Consider the following 23350-nt stretch of genomic DNA (forward strand, 5'->3'; position numbering starts at 1 on the left):
CTGTCCACCTCCTCTAACTTATCATTAATTGCGTCTCTAATGCTAATCTAAGTATTTTATGCATGTGACTAACTGCTTGCCGCAGATTCAGCATTAGTTTCATCGTCTTGAGGAACCTAAAAATCAAACAAATATTAACTTTCTTACTATACATTTAAATAATCTCATGCTTCTCACGGGTGATGCTGCCTTGTCTTCAGACGTACCATCCCTTGGAAAATCGTCACTAAAGCTCACGTGCTTCGGCAAACGGGCTTTTGTAGATTCTTCTTCTTTTGTATCTTCAAAAATGTGATCCAAAGGCAGTTGATCTTCTACAGGCGCAGGCACATCAGATTTCGACACAACAGAACTCTTTGCCAAGCCAGCAACACCACGCCTCTTAACCTTCGCATATACACATAACCAATATTAGACAAAAAGTACGAAAATATGTAAAAGGAAGGCTGGGCAACAGGCATGAAGCTATTGCCTTAAGAAAAAAGCTGATTGTAATAACTCGCATGAGTAGTGACACTAAGCTGTTTCAGCATGCAGTTAAAATTATTAAAGGCTAACCATCAAACAAAAAATACCTTTGCGTTTAGACCCAGCAAAACAATGGACCCCTTTCCATCCGGATCTCCTCCAATGAGTAACTTGGTCACAGCACTCAACTCCATACAACTGCAGAGACTCCCAACATCATTCCCATTGACCAACACGCGATATGACTCTTCATCAACGACCACCTTCAGCTCAAACTCCGTACCCTGAACAAACGGGAAGTTCTCGGCCCTCGTTTCCCCCGTCACTTGTCCATTAACTTTTGAGCTCAAAACAACGTGTTTCTCATTGAAAAGTGCAGTCATATCAAACGCCACGTTTTCCTCGTCGGCCATGAGTCGAAACCAAAAACGCGTTGCGTCCTCGGGACAGTGAGCCTTCACATTAATGGTCGTTATGGCTTGCAACTTGAAGTCTTGAAGAAATGGCATCTTTGCAGAGCTTTGAATTACCTAAAAACAACATTTGTAACAACCAGCCTTGCATATAAACACTATAGTACGTTCCAGAATTAACGGCAGTTTATGAACAATGGGTGTGTCATAGGCATGTTCTTGACCAAAATTCCCATGATCATCCTACAAATGGCGTTTCAACAGTTAGTATCTCCATTTTTCTACATTCGGTTTACACTGAAATCACTCGTACTTCATTGAAAGTGGAGGGGATAAGGAATCGCCTACAGACAGTGACGGAATGCTAACAAGTTTTGCAAAGCTGTTTGCTTGCTCACGTGCATATTTTCCCACATTAACTTCCTGCATTAGCTCTGGTGTCAGCATAGAACTGCCCATAGTAGTTGATTACAGCAACTGGGTAGGCTAAATAATATCATTACGGGTAGACATTTATGCTGATAGCCTTGCAAATACCACAGGCAGAACAGGCACGTGATGGGCTTTCCAATGGTGTCAATTTCATGAGCATATGTGCCTCCTAACATGATTTATCCAAGGAAAACCTCGGCTGCCTCTAATTCTGGAATGGAATATAATATCCATGCTCTACAATAGCCGTGAAATACTCTAACTGAATGTCTTGATTACTAATCTAATTTTTTACATACAAATTGCCATACGTTTATATGCCTGACTTAGCACATGTCACCACTTGCTCCAATCTAAACTAGTTTAACGTAAAACATGTTTAGAAAAGAAGTGTCTCCAATATCTTTGGTAGTCCGGGAACCCTCGACTTGATATTATGAACAACTCATGCGTGGCAGCATCCGAGAGTACGTTGGCTACAAGTGTAAAAGAAACAGACCAAAAAGAAGTGAAAGTGCTCAGGCTCGATCTTCACTTTGGTGAGCATTACTATCATGTGACAGCTTAACCTCTTTACTTGAACTAAACTATCTCGGAAGCAGATTTAACGGAAAAAAAAAGTTGCTTAGCGCAAGAACTAAACAAGTTCAAGTATGGGACACACTCAAAAGAGAACATGCTAAGGTTAATTAAAACAAGTTCTAAATTAATGAAGCAGTACAGTGCAAACCCTTTGCATGCCATAACTATGCAGCTGGGATGTAATGATTCGGTGCCAATTACAAGAGAGTGAGAATGCCTACCACATATCGTCACGTATTTACCTCAATCAGCACTATAACAAAGAAAAAGTAGACTATCCCACACACAACACAATTCGACATATCTAACTACCATGTCTTGTAAGGTTGGGTTAGGTCCGCAACACAATAACAACTCCACGAGCAAGAACCGTTGCCGAGAACGTGACCAACATTGGTTGGAATGCACACAAGAGTGCAGCGAAATAACATGGGCGATTTGAAATAACGTCATATGTTTGTTTATGTTATAGCAGAATCGTATGATGTGGGTAATAAATAAGTTCATTATCGATTTGGTCACGTGACCGGCCTGCACTACTATAGTTAGTGTCTCACACGTTGGTAATTTGTTTTAAGTTAAGCGATAGTGAAGACACAAACTCTCTGTTTGGTCATCCTCAATCAAGTAGATCACAAATAGTTTGTCTCTCTGCACATCCAATCCCTCTTTCACACCCCAGGTGTCGCCTATTGCCGACCATAAACAATTTCTTCATTGCAAACATGTTATATCGAATGGCATACACGAATACAAACCAAGCTTTGATCAACTTCCCTACCTTCTTTCCTTCTTTCTTAGGTTTGTGTTCGTCCTGGAGAGCATTAGATACCTCCGTCGACATGTCGACTTTTCTCACAACTTTGCCAGCATCTAAACCAACCAATACAAATCGAATGCACCTTCAAACAGCATGGACACAACCAAAGAGAAGATATGCACGCTTAGAGAACTAATCTCAAGATCTTGTGTGTTATCATTGACAGAGACGTATAGGCAGAAGAGAGATAGCTCAAATACTAAATCTGAAAGTAAACTTGCTAGGTCTTCCTACATGTCTGTATTCGTCTCTTCTCGACACTTTAGTGTACAGGACCTGCTGTATTTGCAGATAGTTACGAAATCCACTTATTAATCTCATTCAATAGCCTGGCAACTAATGCCACCTTAAAGTCCCTTGACTTGACTTGACTCGCAGTTTGCATGCATGGCGGTTAAGTTTTCTGGCAATAACAAAAAAAAGATAGCCACTGTCGGCCATGCCATTGTTGTCTGTTATTGCTATTCCTGCATACACTTTGACACACAGCAAAATTCCCTGTGTCTGCCAAACAACGTCAACATCCGCCTTTTGCAGTAAACAATAACTTGATGTTCAACCCATAAACTTTCCTGGCAAAAACCATTCTCTTAAAACCAACCTTCTACCTCCACAGACCACCCATTGCGTATTTTCAAAGCAATCCTCAGATACACCAGAAAACGAACTTCTCAACTCCAGAATACCGCATGCAATAATTTACTCCTCACCGTCTTTCTCCGCGTCTCTCATAACTGAGGACACAATTGCTTCAGCTCGGGCGTGAATAGACTCATCTGACGACAGCTTGGAATACAATTAACACATTATAAGGCAATGCAAAGATTACGCTCAACTAGTACTAACAACTTACAGCTTTGACATGAATTTCTCTGTCTAGTGCCCGGTCTATCTCCTCGCTCATAACTGGGCCACTACTCCTGTCAGATGGCGCATCTGAATGAATTATCATACTGAAGCGATGAGAATCATCTTCGGATTCTTGCTCAACTGATGTCTCGTCTTTAGACTCCTAAAGAGTACAGACATTATAATTAGTCTTTATTTTTCCATACACACAATTAGTCAAAATTACAGATAACTTAGAACATAATTCATTCCCAATGATGAGAACATGGCAGACGGTCAGGCAACAGGTGAGCGGCCAACTACACAAACACTCACACACACACACACACACACACACACACACACACACACAAAATGATGAGAACATGGCAGACGGTCAGGCAACAGGAGAGCGGCCAACCACACAAACACACAAACACACACGCACACACAGCACAAAAGCACACGCACTTACGCACACGCATGCACATGCACGCACACGCACAGAGGTCATACAAACAAACAACTGAAGAAGACAGCATTTACGCATTACTCAGTATACACACCACTTCTTGAAGCTCATTATCTATTTCGATTTGCTGCAAGGTCTTCTGAACAATAGGCGCAGCTCTCGCCTCCTGCTCTATTCTCTCAATCCTTTCTGCTATGTAACCAGCAGCAACAGGTTGCCGATTTGATAGCTCCCCAGCCCCAGTAATTGAAAATACACGATCTCGTTGAAACGCCTTCTGTCTCTCCTCAAACTAAACGAAACACAGTAGTAGATCAAATGCTGCAATAGAAACACACGCGAACGAATCAGCCTTGCCTCTGTTGCTTTATCTAGCAAAAGAAACCGCTCTTCTTGTGCATCTAGTGATTTCAGAAGGTCTGTGTGTTTCTTTAGGTAAGAGTCAACATCATCAAGAGAATCCTTAAAGACAACAATACAAAGTCAGCACTAAACTTTGCATACAACGAGTATTTCTTTGTGTGCGCCTGAGTGTAATAGCGTGTGGTGTGGTGTGGTGTGGTGTGTGTGTGTGTGTGTGTGTGTGTGTGTGTGTGTGTGCATGTGTGTGTGTGTGTGTGTGTGTGTGTGTGTGTGTGTGTGTGTGTGTGTGTGTGGGTGGGTGGGTGTATCACTTTGTATCTGTAAGCAGCTGTGGTCACTTTGGCTCTAAAGAGCAGTTTACTAATTTGGGGTTTTAGTTTCTGGTCAGTTTACTGCATCCATACATGGTGGCATGTTGTAGTCTTACACCTGTCAACGTATAACATGTACTGGAGGAGAGAGTGAAATCAGTTCTGCACATGCTCATTTCACTATAATCCATGCTATTGTGCAGGTTCTTTTATGGTGACTTGTTTTGGAACTACCGACATGATCTTTACTGCTAGACAACTTCAAGAAAAATGCCATGAACATCATAGAGACCTCTACATAGTTTTTGTAGATCTGACAAAGCATTTGATTCTGTCAACAGAAATCTCTTATGGAGACTGCTCGGTGAAATAGGCTGTCCGTGATATCTAGTCAATATCATCAGATCACTTCACGACGATATGTCAGCTAGTGTCATTGACAAAGGAGCTTCTTCCAAGTCCTTTTTCAGTCACAAATAGCGTTAAACAAGGATGCGTTCTTGCACCTTTGTTATTTAACATCTTTTTCTCTGTTTACCTTCAAACACGCTCTGATGGGAACATTTTTAATCTTCATCGCTTCAATGCAAAAACTAAAGTCAGATGATTGTGCCTTGTCGCACACACCATAGAGGATATTCAATTCATCATGGATTGTTTTTCAAACACTGCAAGACGTTTTGGGCTCACTGTAAGTCGTAAGAGGTCCGAAGTCTTGTACCAACCAAAACCTGAGTCTTCTTACACACTTCCGGTTGTAAAAGTGTAAGAAACTCCTTTGACATCAGTTGACAAGTTTTCTTATTTAGGAAGTACTCTGTCTCAAAACATTGTTGTCAATGATGATATTTCAATGCATCTAAGTAGAGCTGGTGTTGCCTTTGGCAACCTGACTAGACGCCTTTGGAATGAACATGGCATAACCACAGCAACTAATGTCAGAGTTTACAAAGCAGTTGTGATCACCACTTTACATTATGGTTGTGAGACTTGGACATTATATAGAAGACACATTAAACAGCTCGACCAATTTCACATGCGGTGTCTTCGCAAAATTGGAAATATAAAATGGCAAGACATGGTACACAATACTGAGGTTCCGAAGAAATGCAACATGCCCGGAATTGAGGCTCTACTACTACAAGCTCAACCTCGATGGTGTGGCCATATTGTTCGAATGAAGAATGATAGAATCCCAAGAGCAGTGATTTATGGTCAGCTGACCAAAGGTTCTAGAACAGCAAGTGGTCAGAAATTGGGCACATTGAAATCCAATTTGAAATTTTGTAATATTGATATATCCAACTGGGAAAGCTATGCGTCAGACACATCTCTGTGGAGATCTTATTGCAAAAATCTTTAGATCACTTTGAAGACCAGCATCTGAAAACACTCCAACAAAATGGCAGGAATGAAAGACGATCTCTAAGAGTGGGAACTTCACATGCCATGTTTGTGGACGCTCTTGCACAGCACGCATTAGTCTTTGGAGACAGAAGCAAAGCCATAAATGAGTTTGGTCATGTCGACCATTCACTCCACCGTGTGTGTGTGTGTGTGTGTGTGTGTGTGTGTGTGTGTGTGTGTGTGTGTGTGTGTGTGTGTGTGTGTAGGAGAAAAACAAGATGAAAAGAAGGAGAAAACTTACACCAAGACTTTCTATAGCCAGAAACTGCTCAAGTCTGTTAAGCCACTGGTCAGCCATATGGCTATCACGAGCAAAGATGTGAACTTCCAAAACTGCAAACAAGACGTATGTAAACAACAGAATCATCATTTTTCATCAAATAAATGCAAGTTTCCATCACAATTCTTGTCAAATGTGTTAAACAAGTTTTCTTTAATATAAGCATTGAACCTACACAGTCTCAACTCGTCATCTCTGCCATTCCAGTCACTCCACAACTCATTTTGTTCATTGACAAGAAGCTGCAGTTTAGCCTTGATCTAAACAAAAAGATTTACCGTCTACTGACTGCATTAAATTTCAAGAGTGACAAGGTATATTAAATATTGAAAAGATGCAGTTTTTGGTTTCTCAAACGACCTAGTACCCTTGAAGAGCCATTAAAAAGGCATTTTGGAAAAAACAGGAAATAGCACAAAGCAACACTGAAAGAAAGGATCATACAACCATCAAGAAGTGCAGCGGCCAGGCATGGCACACGTGCTTGGCCTAAGACACCTCTCACCCCCACCCCCACCCTGAGCACTGTGTCATGTTGCGCTTGTCTCGTGCACATTCTTTGCACTGAATTCATGATCACGCCGAATGGTGTTTCGCCAGGACGATATCAAACTTCCGGTTATACCATACGCGTTATAAAGTATATCATACTCTGAATTAACTAGGCACAGATCACAACGTGTCACAGCTAAAAAACTGCTCTCAAATACAAACTAAGCAGAGAAGGAAGACATGCACTGACAACTTAAAACAAACACTACAAACATTACAGAAAAGCAAAGGAATACCCAACATTTGGCTGACAGTCTGGCCAAAAGAAACCCACATTGTGGTGTAAACTACACAGAAACGCTGGATAAACCTATAACCACCAAGTACGCTCACATAATCATGTAGTACAAACCAAAACACAAAAAGACAAGCAAACACTACTACTTTGGCTAAAAAGTCTATCATAATCACCTCTTTTGAAGCAAAATGTGAGCGATCAACAAGACTGTGTCCAAACTGTGCAATCGCATCAAAATCTGCCTCCCTGTTCTCAATCTCAGCTCGCCGACTTTGATGCTCTTTGATTAACACTTCAGCTTGACGAACGTCTCTATATAACAAAACAGACTATCAGCTATCTCACTCTACAATCAGAAAACTGCAAGAACCGTTATTCCTCATTCCGCACCTAAAAGTCTTTAGCAACACTTCTAGCAGCAAAAATTTAGAATAATAAAAAAGCCAATAATTACTGATATACCTACTGTATTATAGCTACAGTGAGTACCATAGACCAATCCTCACTACTTGCTGATGATATTGTGTTTTCAAGTGTCAACAAATCTGTCAGTCTGTGTGTGCATGCTTGTCCACTTCCTTATTTGTATTGTTTTATCCATGCATCTGTCACGGATCTGTTCAACTATCCTTTTGGTCTGCTTTCTGTTTAAATACTTGATGTGTGTCTCTGCGCAATAGAACCTAATCTACATTGTAGCAACTGCCATCATGCAATATACCATTGCCACTTTCAAGGTGGCAAGATTTCAAGCCTAAGCATCCATGTTAGCATGCTTATTGATCACTGTGCCTGCATATAAGAATTCGAACTGCCTTGTCAATCTGAGCTGATCTGTTCTGCTATAAGCCATGCTCACTCACACATTTGTCTGTCTTATATCACGTTCACACTAGAGACTTAAGAACCATGCCAGATTGTCAGGTATAGTAGAATTGATTTACATGGCTAAATCAGCACCATATGTGGCCTTTATCAAGTATTTCAGTAGAATAAAATAACAGCAATCTTGAAGAAATTTATATGGCCTGGCTCAGTTCTGATGTTGTTAGTGTGAACACGATACGGTACTAAGTCCATCTCTCTGATGCTCAGTCCTTCTGTCTGCCTGTCTCTTACCTACCTAGCATGCCTTCTGCCCCTCAATTGTAACTATAAAATTTAGCAGTTTCAATGTCTGTTTACCAGTTTCTTGAATTCCACAAAACTGCCAAGTCAGCTAAGCCAATTGTTACAATTGCAACAGATGCCTTTAACTGTTTAATCAAATTTAATTTATCTACAGATCAGCGTCTTGCCAAGATCAGTATTAGTCCGCCCTAAAAGAAAATTGTGTGGACACGCTGTGCAGACAAGTAAAGCCTATTCTTTTACTATTAATGCCCATGTTTTTGCAATAGCATATCCAGTTACAGCAGTGCAGTACTGTCTGCAATAGTTGCTTTAATTAACAGCTAAACTAAACAATTTAGTGCATCTTTGTCAGTTTTCGTGGTGTCTGCTTTATCAGTTTCAGTAAATTACTACTTGGTTGAGATGGCTGCTTTCGGTTTCCCACGGTTGAACCTTTCCTGCTACGTTGTTGATGACGCCGGGATTAAACTCTACCCTACCACTGCGCTATGTAGTGTCGTTCCCTTGCTTGTTAATGGTGACAGCAACTGTTTTTATCTCTCTGCTAGTCTTGTGGCCACAGGTGACAAAAAAACCATAGTCACATACGCACATTTGTCGCGAAGGAATTGTGAGACAATCCAGAGCATTACACCGACATATTTATAGCGCAACTAAAGATGACGCAACTACTCGCAAGCAATTTTGAACTCTCTTCTCTCACAGACACTTTGTGATGCTGTTTTCGGCACCATTTTAGACAGCACAGCTGCCAACCTGCCAAAGCATGAAGCATACCTCAATGCAATTCAGTGTGCTTCAAAAGCCGGTGAGAAAAATTACATCTATGATGGAAATTAGAAATGGCAGTCCTGGCCAGTGTGCTAGGCAGATGTACATTCTGTATTCAGTGTATTCGACACAATTTAAACTAGTCTCTCGAGAACACCTGCAAACCCTAAGCAATGAGGCTGTTGCCTCACTAATAAAAATAGGCATGGTCCCGGCACGTGTCCACATCCTGGTCCCACTCTGTCACGTGCCCGCAGCATGACCGACCTTCCGGCAAAAAAGGCAGACTACAGTTCCGTAGCTGCTTTTTTCAGGGTAATCATTCGCAATGTTGGGTAAGTTGCTGACTTGGCAGTACACACAGACTGCTCACGCACTAGGCCGATACACAGGTCTGGGAGGCCGAGGCTACACTACTTGTGTGTGTTTCACGTGTTGATAGTGTGAGCTGCAATTTATCTTTGATGTCATTGCGTTTTAGAACTGCAAATTTATATTAACTTGCCTCAGCTAAAAAATAATCCTGGCTATGCCACTGATACATTGCACATACCCTGCTGGTTCATCAGTGAAGATACCCATCCTCATGTCCCCTGTCCAAACCAGTAGTGCTTTTACAGCTGCTAAAAACTTCTGCAAGTCGTCTGATGCTTTCAATTGAAGTTTCCTGTTTGTTGTCCTTTCCTGTAGCGTCTCCCAAGCATCTTCTACACCCTGCTGTTTCTGACTAATTGCATCATCTCCTGGATACCCTTGTTCTAGACGAGCTGCCTCCTTAGACAAAGTTGTCAGCTGTAAAATGTCAAAAATCACACAAATCACACAAGTTTCCAAAATGCAAACAAACAATCAGACAAATTATTATACTTGAAAGCATACTCTACCAATGACAATTGCTAACTTTACAAGATACAAAAACATTATAAATGTATTTTAGTAGGAATGGCTACACACACCAGCAAAAAGCAAACAAGCAAGTGTGGATGGTTCAATACTGTACCAAATTGAGGCTGGCATGACTAGACTAACTCACCATTACAGAAAACTGTACAGTGTGAGTTAGTCATGGCAGCCTCAATTTGGTACAGAATTGAGCCATCCAAACCTTTTGTTTGCTTTTGCTGGTTTATGTAGCCATTCCTACTAAAATACACACACACACACACACACACACACACACACACACACACACACACACACACACACACCACACACACACACACACACACACACACACACACACACACACACACACATATGTTCATTCACTTTTGGCATGAAGAATATCACATGAATAATAATTAGCAGGACCCATAGGAAGGCTAGCTTAGGGATTTATATGAAAAAAACTAACTATCCATCTAATAAATCATTGTGACGTAGAGACATGTGACTTATGTAATTGTGATTGGTCAGTAGACTGCTATTATGTTTGACTGAAATAGGATAGGATAAGAGGCGGTATTGTGTTTGACTGGGTTAGATTTGACTGGGGAGTGGTAGCAAGTAGAACTTACCTTAGAATCAGTTATATATATAAAACTATATTAAAAGAATCCATGTCATAGCTAAACAAAGCTAACTTATCTACTATCAATTTAGCATTGTACTGACAAAGCTTACATGACAACTGTTCGTGTAAATTACATAAAGTTCTACTAATAGTCAATCCGTTGAACATAGATGTTTTCTTCGCAATGGATTTCAGAACCTCCAGGCTGTGCATTGACTACACTCCATAAGTTTCAACTATTAGAGGATAGAAAATCCCCCCTGCAGCTGCAACGTTCTCATCATGTCGAAGATCTTTCTCACATTCCCCAGCTTCAGCAGCCACACCTGCTTTACTTGCAGCGCTGATAATGTGAGAAGGGCCAAATGAATTCCTGACTGACACATCAAAATAGGCAGGTTTGCCCTGAGAGAAATCAGGGTGATAAACATCACCCGGTCTATCAAAGGACAGAGTCGAGCATCCTTGTTCACGACGTGTACCAGCATTTTCCTCCAAGAGACAGTGGTAGATAACATCACATACAGCATCATGACGTTTAATTCTCAACAGTCCGCAACCAAGGGCATGGTCGCCATGTTCATCAAGGACATGATTACATGTACATCTGTATGACGTGGGATGACGTGGAAATACAACTATTCCTAGATGTAATCGCAAGGCAACAACAAACTCCTGAGGGGACATGGCTAGGCCGCGACTGCGGTTAGGAATTGTCCTCAACCAAGCCCCCGAGTTAGGAGTTGTCACTGCTTTCAGTCGTGCTTGATCACGTAGGCTGAGACAGCTTTCTTCAATATTACATTTCGCATTGTTATCCAAGATCTGCTGGATATCATGTTGAGTAGAGACTGGTGTTATACAGTCACTGAAGCCCAGAAGAATACTTGCCAGATGTTGTTGGCATTGAGCTTCACCAGGGATGATCAGGTCAACGCTTTTTCCAAGTTGGTATGATGGGTCGTCTTCAAGGATCGATATTGGCATTGAATTGTGTAGTAGCCAAAATGACAGCTGACGTGATGAATTGCAGCTTCCAATAAATGCTGCAGAGGAAGCTCTGCTGGCCTCTCGAAGGACTACACCACCAAGGTGAATGGGAAGGGTTGCCTGTAGCCATGTCTGGTCCGAAATAGATGAGGCAGTCAGCATTTCAAAGCTTTGTCGTAAGCCATCATCAAACCTGAGCAACTCATCAACAATTTTGAGAGGTGGCACCGCCCTGATAATATGATTCATCTTGCATGAACCAAGGCAACTCCTGAGGAGATGTAGTTCCACCTGACGGTCGTCCAACACTGACAACTGAATCTGTTGGTGCATAATTTTGTCAATCCGTTTGGATACGGAACTAACAAAATAAGTGTCAGATCCGTAAACTGGAGAGCCAAGAAAATCAACACCACAGGAGACCCGAAAAGTGCGTTGAATCTCAGGATCAAATTCGGGGAAATCCTGGTCTCCAGAAGGCCAGAATATCTCGCATTTGTTCACATTCACATGTAGGCCAAAGGATGGTCCCCTAGACAGCAAGATATCCAGGAGATGAGCTATAGCAGGACGAGAGCCCACGAAAGCACCATCGTGAAGGTACCATAACTGAACATTGATACCTTTGGAAGTCCCAATGTCATCTAACAGTTCTAGAAGGGCTAGTGAGAAAAGCAACGGTCCAAGCGGGTCACCCTGCTGTACTCCAGCGGAGGACTTGATCCAGGCATCACCAAACTGGAGAAAACCTTCGCAATGGTAGCACCACTGCGACCAACCATAGAGAGAAGGAAAGTCACATTGCAAGCGTCGCAGGAAGGAAGAGCGATGGCATTCATTGAATGCATTAGACATGTCAATTTTCAGACAACAAAGATTAGGATCAGAACCATGAGTTGTAATATATGACGACAAGGCATGAACAGCTGCATCCAGACCTCCAGGCACCCCGACACCAATCTGGCCATATGGTAGGAATATATCAGGTAATTCTGATTTAACTGCCCAACAGCAAAGACGACTAATAAGATGTCGTAGAACTTCACTGACTGCTATTGGGTGTATCCCACCTTGCTTCTTCACAAGTGCTGTCAAAGGAACCCCAGACAGCCAAGGGGCTATTCTACGGTCAGCTCTCCCAGACAAGAAAAAGACTATCAGAACAGTTAGGTTGTTGAGGCATTCCTTAGATGATGGAAAAGTACAGCCTTCGATTGCATCCAGGTGTTGGCTATGTAGTTGAGAGGCTCCAGGGCTTGGAGCTCGAGGAAATGCCCTCAAAGCGGCAAGAACCGACTCCGAATTAACACTGAGTGGTGGAGGGATGTCATCAATGAAGCCTGGAAGGACGTGTTGAGGGTGGCATTGCTGTAACTGACTGAGAACGTCGATGTCGTCTGGTGCAGCAGTGCCCAACGAGGAAAGCGAGCGCATGGCATTCCCATATCAACCCTCTCTAGCCAGAGCTAGGGCACGTTTTCGATTGCGAATACTCTGGGTGGTGGGGTTATTTCCATGTTTTTGAGACAGCGAACAATTAGCATCCAATATGGCGTCTTTCCAGAGAGACAAAAGATCTCCTGACTGCCATACTTCCAAACGTGACATCAAGATAGCTTTAATTACATGTCATTTTTTCTTTCCTCCCTTTGGGGGGGGCATCTCAAACCACCATAGCTAACACGAACAAGCGGGCAAACCCCCAGATTCCATAATAGGTAGCATTCCTGAACTCAACTGCAAGAACTTCAGCTAACTTAGGACGCAGAGACTGGGGAATATGACCAATAGTCTTGACAGGCAAAGTAGAGATCTCCTTCATGAGAGCATCAAACAAGAATGACTCATTACTGCATGGACTTGAGAGACTCGCTGCTGACGTGATGGCTTCTAGCACTGCGTCATCGAAGTTGGCTAGAATATCATTAGGCTCAACAGGTACATCAATCAAAGCATGTGCTTTTTGTACCACGTGGTCAATTACGTTGCTTGCCACGTGGTCACCTTCCACGAGAGATGTATCAGGAATCATCATTTTTCCTCCACACCACGCACGGCCAGATCCTTGAGGCCGACGGCAAACCTTCCAATGTTTCGAGTAGCAAAAGCCGCAAACAGAGCACAGATTCCGGCCACTCTCAGACAGAAACGGCAACCATGGCAAGACGAGACGAGAGATGTGTTCCACGTTAATATGTTGCCATTTTGAAGCATCAGATGAAAAGTTACTCGAACAAAGAGGACAGCAGAACTGACCTGAATCTGAACAACCAGAAGTGTCCTCGTCATCCTCCATCACACCAACAAAGAAACTGACTCAATCTGTTTGACCGTTAGAGTGCCGATGGGGACAGAATCAGTTGAAGGCTTCAAGATATGATGAAGAACACGTTAGTAGTAGATAACTATCAAACCGGTAGCTTGTAGTCGAAAGTGTATCAAGAGACAATAACGGAAGAGAGAGCCTAGCGAATCATGTACGTCGCCATCTTAAAGTCCCCGTATATATATGATTTTGTCTTAGAAACTCTCAAGAAATTTCCCCGAGCCTCAAGTCCTGGATATTCCAAACTACGCACACAGAACCTGCTAGATGCAATTGTGGGAACCACATCAGCACAGGATTGCCTTGATAGCTTGACTTGTTGGATTTCTGTGGCTCTTTCTGGTAAAATTGATAGGCGTGTCACGTCATGGCTTACGGGAGCACCCCTAACAGCTTTGTATAAGAAGCAGGGTCAAGAAGGGATCAGGCCGATAGCGGTTGGTGAGACGCTGCGTCGTCTTATCAGTCGTGTTTGTTGTGCTGCTGTTCGATCAAAGCTACCTACTATTTTCCTTTCCTATAAGCAAGTTGGAGTTGGAGTTTCTGGAGGTTTAGAAGCTGTAATACATACCCTCAACTACTTCATCAATACTAATGATAACAATCCTAGTTTGTGCTGCCTTAACATAGACATGGCTAATGCCTTCAACAATTGCGACCGACACTCATTTCTAAATCGATTACAAAGAGAACTTCCTGAACTCTATTCTTCGGTTCTCTGGTGCTATCACACAATTGGTGAGCTTCGATTTGGAAACCGCCGTCTTACATCCTCAGCCGGTGTTCAACAGGGAGACCCTTTGGGTCCACTGTTATTCTCGCTTGTTGTAATGGAGCTAATGGACAAGTTGGGTCCAACCCCAGGGATTGCATTACAGTTGTGGTACCTGGATGATGAAATTTTCATTGGAACCCATCCTGAAGTTGCATCTCTTCTGAGAAAGTTGCAATCAGCTGGCACTTCTTTGGATCGCAGCTAAATACAGCCAAATGCGAAGTGTTCTGGCCTTAAGGAGACCAATCCTTTCTTGAGTTCCCAGGCAATGTTCAGCGCATTGATGCCAACAAAGATGGGGCTGAGTTTTTAGGATCACCCATATGTGGTTCAAAAGAGTTTGTCAACAATTCTTTGGCCAAACGTGTTGACAGAGTTCTGGAATGTCAAAAACTTTTGTCAGATTTAGGGAACTCTCAGGTGGAACTTCATCTCTTACACTCTTGTCTTTCTTTGTGCAAAATCAATCACTTAATCAGAACAGTTCCATCTGATGTAATCGAAAGTCAACTATCCAGATTTGACGCTGGTCTACGGTCATCGCTCGAGTCCATCATTCATTCCTCAATACCAGACCTCTCCTGGAAACAGGCCACCCTGCTAGTACGATTGGGTGGTTTGGGCCTTCGTGAATCAACAAGAACAGCACCGGCAGCTTTCCTTGCAAGCTGTAACTCGTCATATGAGCTGGTTCTTCAACTACTGTCTGGAACGTCACAGTCTGCCATCATCCCCAGCTCATCTCTTGACTTAGGTCTCAGCCTCAAAAGCAGATCAGTCGTATAAGATCTTCTCCGTACCCTTCTACCGACAGCTAAGATTGATGTTCTTACAACTAGTCAACACCAACTTCAGTCTTTGCTTGACTCCACAATGTGGCACTCAATTAAAGACAACACCAGCTTATGTGATCATGCCCGACTTAACACGATATCCGCACAGCACGCTGGAGCATGACTGCGGGCAATACCCAACCCCAACACTGGCCTCGCCATGCCCCATAGAGAGTCTGTGGTATCGTTGCACATCTGGTTGGGCATCCCACTTTTCCTGGCAGATTTGGGTTCCAAGCGCTGTTCCTGTGGACAGATCTTAGATAAATTTGGCGACCACTTGCTTGGATGTGGCCAGAACAACATAAGAACACGCCGACATGACGCCTTATGCGATGTTCTTTTTCACGCTTTGCTTATGGATAATGGCAACTGCCGTAAGGAACAACGCTGCAACACTGATACTTGTGCCAGACCAGGTGATATTTTCCACCCTGACTTTGAACAAGGCTGTTCCACCTATTTTGATGTAACAGTCAGGAACACACTGCAACCGTCATACCTTACCCAAACAGCTTACAATGCGGGAAATGCAGCTGCAGCTGGAGAAAGGGAAAAAGACCAACATCATGAAACCAATGTCACATCAACTGGGAGTACTTTCCACCCTCTTGTGTGCGAATCTCTTGGCTTGTGGTCACCACACAGTTTGGAAGTATTGAAGACCATCGCACGACGTCTATCTTTCAAAAGAAATTTGACAGTCAGCCAGGCAGTCAGTAACATACATGAACAACTGTCGGTGAAACTCTGGCTATATAACGCCAAAATGATATGGCATAGACTGGCTCTAGACTGTACTGACATGTTTTTTGAATAATGTGTGTTAGATGCCCACGTAGGTGGGTTTATATAAATATATATAATTATATATATATATATATATATATATATATATATATATATATATATATATCAGTCCTTAGGGCGGATGTGTTATCTGTATTATATACAAATATATTATATATATGTATGCATGTATACAGCATGGTCAGCCGTTGATGCAGTCTGGTGTCCTCTCTCGTAAGGTGCTGTGTCCGCCTTCGGAAAAGTCTGACATTTGGGGGCCTGTCCAGGAAAGAGTGAGTTGCAGCAAGAAGAGCGACCAGCAAATCAAGGAAGAACAGAAGAGACTGAGAGGTCATTCGAGAGGACCGTAACCACACACACGCACACACACACACACACACACACACACGCACACACACACACGCACACACACACACGCACACACACACATACACGTGCACACACACACACACGTGCACACACACACACACACACACACACACACGTGCACACACACACACACACACACACACACACACACACACACACACACACAGTGAGTGGGTGGCCAAATGGATCGTCTATTGAGGTCAGCGAAAATCTTGGCCTGAAAGGTGAGGAGCTAGCGGCGTTTGCTTCGCAGCAGCAGGTGATTGAACGCAAGGAACACCAACGTGAGCACGAGGAGCACCAGCATGAGCGCAAGGAGGACAAGTGTAGAGAAGAAGCACGGCAAAACACGAAAAAACACCGTAACAGAGACAAGTCGTGTTTGCTTCATTGTCTTGCCGCAGCATCTGTAGACAAATCACCGCATTCTAAATGTTTTGTGGATCGCTGAGAACAACAGAAGTGGCTGCAAATGCTTGAGCCAAGATAGAAAGGGCGGGTAAACAAGCTTATGTGACACTGCCAACCACATTTAGATACCGTATAACCGGGTTATTTCTTCAATCTAAACTTCTGGAATTTGAGAATTTAGACAAAAGTTTTAATTACTGCAAATTAAATTTCTGCATTCCAACCAGGAAGACAGTTACATGGAGTTTAACAAACCAGTTAAACGTAGTTGAAGTTGTTTGGAGACGCGCTGCCGAGCGCACGAGCACACAGTGGACTGACAGGGGTCTTGCGACGAATGGAGCATGTGCATTGCTATTGACTTATCCCACCCGCCATAGCGCAGCAAGTGTCGCAAAGTGTGTATGTTTCTTTCGTTCCCACCCTCCCATCCCGATGTCAGATGAGCTCGTGCTTGGGAGGCCTTTTTCCCCTACCCTTTGTTCCATTAAATCTCCGTGGTTATCCACGTGAAAGGTGAGTTGGGCCGGAGTCCATCCCAGATCCACTCCGGACGTCGGTTCTCCTGGATCATGATGCACTGGGTCAGGCTCCGTCCACTCTCCACGACCACACCTTCATTATGCAGCCTGGCTCAGGTAGGTGGTCGCATCAAGTCGACAAATCAACATCGTCACTGAAAAGCTGACGAAGGTAAGAATTCAATGGTACATACAGTGTCACACATGTAAATGTGTCGCAACAATGACTTCCTGGGACTCTGAGGATAGGACTAAATATCTGCAAATTTTATTTGTGCGTTCCGTGATTTCTTTGCAGAATTCGCAGAAATATCATGATTGCAGAGATAACTGGTTATACGTTAGTGACTAATCACTATGCATTACTATCAAATAAGAGTAAAACAAAACAAACCAGACAGACAGACAGACAGACAGACAGACCCGGGATGAATGGAAGCAGAGCTTGCAACCTACAGTTTCTGCAAAGTTGAAGTCATCAACAGAAGAGAAGAGCTTATTCAGGATTCTTTTTGGAGTCAGCGGTTATTGCCGCTTTCGTCAGTTGCATCAGTCCTATTTGACTGTATGCGGTCCTCATTGCTGAAATGAATGCTTTTGTTGAGTTGCTTTTCATCGTTTGTTGTTTTCGTGGCTTATGCTCCTTTGTTGTGATCGAGTTTGCATTCTGTCTTTACTCTTGTGGTTTCAGCGTCTAGAGTGTCTTCTCCGGATTCTGTCATCATCATCTCATCTCATCTTTGTCTTATCGTCCATCTTGTGACTTCAGCTGGGATTAGCGCAGCCTTACTTTGCCCTTGTGGCCTAGTGCATCTTCTTCAGATTCTGTCGTCATCATCTCGTCTTCCTCTTCGTCTCATCGTCCATCTGGTGACTTCAACGTCTGGGATTACCGCAGCCTTACCTTGCCCTTGTGGCCTAGTACGTCTTCTCCAAATTCTGTCGTCATCATCTCTTGGTCTTCTTTGGATTCTGATGTTATCATTTCTTCTGACTTGCTTATCTTGTACTTAGCTGTAGAGTTTAGCCTTTTTGTTTGTAGTAGTCGCAAGTTTAGCATTTTAATTCTACTTGTTATGTGTTTGTATAATCTATTGTTGTAGTTGTGACACTTATTGTTCTTTAGCTGTTACTTTAGTTTCAAATGTATTTAGCTTTGATGTGTAGAAAATGTATGAAGATTTGACAGACAGACAGACCAAAAGACATAAACACAAGCAAACAGGCGAGCAGACACAAAGTGGAATACATCAGCATCTGTATCAATCCCTATCAAAACAGCTCACAATAAAATATTTATCATCTTGCAACACACCTGAGTTCCAATAGCTGCCACATCACGTTCAAAATTCTCATGATTTCTCAGCAGTGTCTCCACACTAGCAACATCATGACCAATATCATCAGGAAGAGCAGAAATCTTCTCCTGCATCAGAATTGTCATTTAGGAGAAGCATCACCTTTTAAACATCAGCTCAACCTGTATTCTTAATCTGACATCATCTGCATCTCTGTAAAAACGCTTCATTTCATAAGCAGTGGCAAGAGCCTAATAACATAAAAATGCATCACTAAACTTGTTTATTAACTAAAATTCACAAAGTAACCGTACAGATAAAAGTAGCAGATCATACACAGTCTCATGTTATAAGAGTGATATTAGCTACAACATGAAAGTTGAGGGCAAACAAACAACTAATACACAAGAACGAGGCAATTTAGGCAATCAGAAAACCTGAAAACCCTAAAAGAAGCTTGAAAGTCAATGCAATACCTGCAAGGACACAAACATCAACCACAGCTCAATCTCAAAGTGTTACATTCAACTATAGCTAACTCATATTTGGATACCACATGTTGCACAAAGGAAAACTTATTTACAGTTCTGACTTGGAGACAACTCTTTTCTAATAGTTTGCATATTCTTCATTATGCTGCAGTTGTTACAACTAGTACAAGGGCAGCAGAGCACTCCAAAAAGTGGTGCAAATTTGTTGCCATGGAACATCACTATTTAGGGGTTGCAAACTTCACATAAAACTAACGTTGATTCTACATACAACCAGTTACATAACGAAACTTACCAAAAGACCTATAGTGTTCATCACTAAAACAATTTTTTCATGGCTTCATATTGGTTTATCATCTTGTCTTTGTGAATATGAAGCAACAAAAGGTGGTTAAGCTTCTTTTGTTTCATCACAGTACGCAGATATGACTTGAGCCGCCTGAGGAAAGAATAAGATGCTTTCCTGTTTCTGATGTAATACGTATTCCCAAAACCATCCAGAACAACCTCTCAGCAATAGCTCTCAGTACCATTTAAGCTGGTCATATATATTCTTCATTGTTAATCTGTTGCTTGGAAAGCACTGTTACATACTGATAGTTCTGCTGCAAATTGTGGCCCAGGTGTCATCCCCAAAAGGTAAACAATCTCTTGCATGCTGTCATTATCAGATAGGTGACCAGCAGCATCAGCAATTAGTCTTTTTTCTATTTTGGTATACGATGCAAATTGGGGTTCTTCAAAGCTGTTCTCTATTTCGTTTGCTAATGAAACTAGCTTAAGCTTCAATGCCATACTACTCCATGTTAAAAACTTCCTAGACAAAGACAATTTCCTAATAGTGTTTGAAAGACATGTATTCAATAAAGCACATTACAACAACTACTACAAAGATATTACCACGTCTGCCTCATTGCCATAGACAAAGGAGTAGCCAATTCAATGGCAAAAAAGTAACCTATGCATTATTCATAGCACTTACCGTAGCCTGCCATAACGTGCACTAACTCCCCACAACCATGCACACACTTTCTGTCTATACAACCAAGTAAATGTATAGCAACTTGACACTTACTTTTCTCCTAGTTTCTATTAGTTCCTGGATGCTGTCCCAACTCTCTCCTACACCATCTTTCCACTCCTTAATTGTAACAGCTTCAGAGTGGCCAGATGTGATAAGAGACTCTGCAAGAGAGTTTACAGAACTCAGCCTGTCCTTTCCTGTTGCTGTGGTGTTGCGAGCAAACTCCTGAAACTTTTCTTGGATCATCTAAATGTGTAAACGTATAGATTAAAAGACAAAATAAATATTCAAGCACACAAGTAATAGATTGAAAGATAAACATTCCTATCACAGAAAAAAGTATTAGACAAACCAGATAATACCTAACCAGACTGGTAATAGTCCATGGGCCAAGGTAAAAAAAACCCTTCAGAAAACAAGTCCCATTCCACCCTCGTGAAGACACAAGTTTCTTATCATCAAATGATAGACATGTCCAAGTACAGCATTTCTGCACTTGTCCCCCGTTGTGAAAAATGTCCGTTTAGCTGTAATTAAATATTTAATTTAAGCAGCGCCGACGGTCCGTTGTCCGAGGTTGCACCATACGTAGTAGCATTCAAAAGATGTTTGGGAACTAAGTAAATTATTTTCTACACCAAAGTCAGCCCAATATTGCATTTCTAATTTAGTAATACCACATTTCTTACATAAAACTCTCAAAATTGGCAGCTATATGTCGCTGTGATATTTACGCTGTCAATCCCCCATCTGATGATACGCTGCTATCTTAACTTAATTAATTCTCAGCAGTATCATCACTATCACTATCATCATCGGCGGCGGCAGCGGCGTCGCCGTCGTCATCATCATCAATAGGAGCATTATGAATATCTACAGCATTGGTGTCGTCCTCTCCCCGGTCACAGTTACTGCAATTCTCGCATCGACAGATTTCTGTACACTTCAGTTCATTTTTAAAACAACCGCAGTGATTGCTGTTGCAAACAGTTTTGCAGCTGCAGTTAAGTACTTCTAGAATTGTATCTGGTGCTGGGGGCTGGCTCATCCACTTGATTTCTATTTTTCCTGTCCATACACAATCCATCCGTGTCCATTACAACTTCCGACGGTAGGAAAGGCTTGGAGAGCATGTTTCCAAATGTAGGCTTGGTATTTGGTCCGTTTGACGTGCAGTGACAGGGCATCAGCTGTTGGGGGAGGTTCGGGCATGTAGGAGCCTTAGCACAAAAGCTTTTGTACCTTGCTTCATTAATAGAGGTGCAGTTCTGTTGTCCATACAATCGACAAACAAACAATTCGCAACTTTTTGAGTGTCTAACGAGCATTCCGGGGCTACTCCTAGTCCTGCCATGCCTGCCTGAATTGTACGATCTTTTATTAAAATTTCAAAAGACTGCTTTTTGCCTTTACCATAGAATGCACTCGTAGTATCGCAACCAGTGAATGCATGATATCCTGGAAGAGAGTTGCATATTTCTGTTCCAAGCGCGTGGGCTAGCCTCGACAAATGCACGAAACGCCGCCGGTCCTTGGTACCCGTTAGCCACAGTAACTGAACATGACGAAAAACATCCAAAGAGGCTGCATATATGCCAATGACAGCAACGTCAGTGTCTGGAGATTTGATGATGGTAGTTGATTCTCTAGATTGTGCAGCGTGCGCAGCATGTAGGAAGAGTCTTGTGTCTGCCTCCTCATGAGAGCACGTTAGCTCAAGAACCTCTGACCGTGATACCTGTTCACCGTCAGTAGATGTCAAGCGGACACAACCCGTTCCGGAACAAATGTAAAAATTGAAGTTTTTGAGCATCCTACTGTAGCAAGAAGAAGTCCACTTGTTTACTAAGAAGTCCAACAGAGCACTCTTGTTGTTTCCAGAGCTTAGGTACTTCTTCCACTGCTTTGGACAGCGCTGACACGCATTAATAATATGGGAAACAATAATGCCAGTAGAGGCATGCTTGCTGCGCTCTGCGTCTTTGATGGATACAGAATCTGATGGATAGCGATCTATGACAAAGTCAACACGAGAAAGCTGATCGTGGTCACGAGTGTCTAATACTGAGCAAAGAATTTGAAAAGCAAGATGTCAAAAAGTGCCTGTAGGCCTAGTAAGTGATTGAATGGTAGCCATTGCGTCGACTAGCAGTGCTGCTCTGCCAATGTTTTCTACCGGGGAGCCATAGCTTTCCAAGAGAGGCAGTAAAGAAGACTTGGTTGTTTTATTCAAATTACCTTGCGGTGAAGCCAAACTCAATGGCAGTGGACTTAATTTAAGGAAAACGAAAGGACCATCCGCAAGTTAAGATTCCTACTCGTCGAAATTGCCAACATTCATGAAAAGAAGCTCCTGTCAGCCTTTATTGCTACATCACGAGAATTAGCTCTGACAGTGACTGTCTTGGCCATCAATGAGAAAGTTTTCAGCTTCAACTTTTGCAGCTTGTCAAAAAATCCAACACTGCCACTACACAAGCGTTCATGAACAAACTTCTCGGCATGCGTGCTTCCTATTTGGTACGCTTGCAAGAGGTTGTTCGCAACGTCAGGTGGAGCCATTATTCCAGATGAAATGTTCGCAACGCAGCTTGACGCTTCAAATGGGTTAGACCAACATTCAAGCGTACCAATTACACTCTGAACATTATCTTTGTCTCGCTTTATTTGCATCAAATCTTTGTGTCGCTTGCTTCTATCAGAGTCTTTTGAAATGCCAGCCAAACTGCGGCAACCCGCAGTTATGGCTGCACGGTCATGTGCTGTGGCGATCCATCTCTGAACGGCTCCGCATCTCAGACTACTACCAATAACTCCTCCTTTGGTTTTAGTATCGCGATTTATAGATTGTTCAATAACCATGTCAACAGGTACTTGTGCGAAGACGTTATGAGACCTTTGGACAGCAAACTCTCCTG

General features: G+C 42.5%; 1 protein-coding gene across 1 annotated transcript in view; it reads right to left on the reverse strand.

Annotated features, from left to right (window-relative positions):
* LOC134176302 (spectrin beta chain, non-erythrocytic 1-like) overlaps window positions 1-23350 on the reverse strand; it is a 78252-nt gene that overhangs the window by 11195 nt on the left and 43707 nt on the right. The window contains exons 21-35 of the mRNA XM_062642975.1: window positions 20484-20678; window positions 19100-19168; window positions 18935-19045; window positions 9625-9863; window positions 7340-7478; window positions 6552-6636; window positions 6338-6429; window positions 4373-4477; window positions 4110-4307; window positions 3569-3727; window positions 3426-3501; window positions 2677-2768; window positions 576-998; window positions 178-387; window positions 74-116 (exon numbers count right to left, since the gene is read on the reverse strand). Of these exons, the coding sequence (XP_062498959.1) occupies window positions 74-116; window positions 178-387; window positions 576-998; window positions 2677-2768; window positions 3426-3501; window positions 3569-3727; window positions 4110-4307; window positions 4373-4477; window positions 6338-6429; window positions 6552-6636; window positions 7340-7478; window positions 9625-9863; window positions 18935-19045; window positions 19100-19168; window positions 20484-20678 (2236 nt within the window). The remainder of the gene's footprint in view (window positions 1-73; window positions 117-177; window positions 388-575; window positions 999-2676; window positions 2769-3425; window positions 3502-3568; window positions 3728-4109; window positions 4308-4372; window positions 4478-6337; window positions 6430-6551; window positions 6637-7339; window positions 7479-9624; window positions 9864-18934; window positions 19046-19099; window positions 19169-20483; window positions 20679-23350) is intronic.

This window comes from Corticium candelabrum, chromosome 2 (genome assembly GCF_963422355.1).
Source record: "Corticium candelabrum chromosome 2, ooCorCand1.1, whole genome shotgun sequence".
NCBI lineage: Eukaryota > Metazoa > Porifera > Homoscleromorpha > Homosclerophorida > Plakinidae > Corticium > Corticium candelabrum.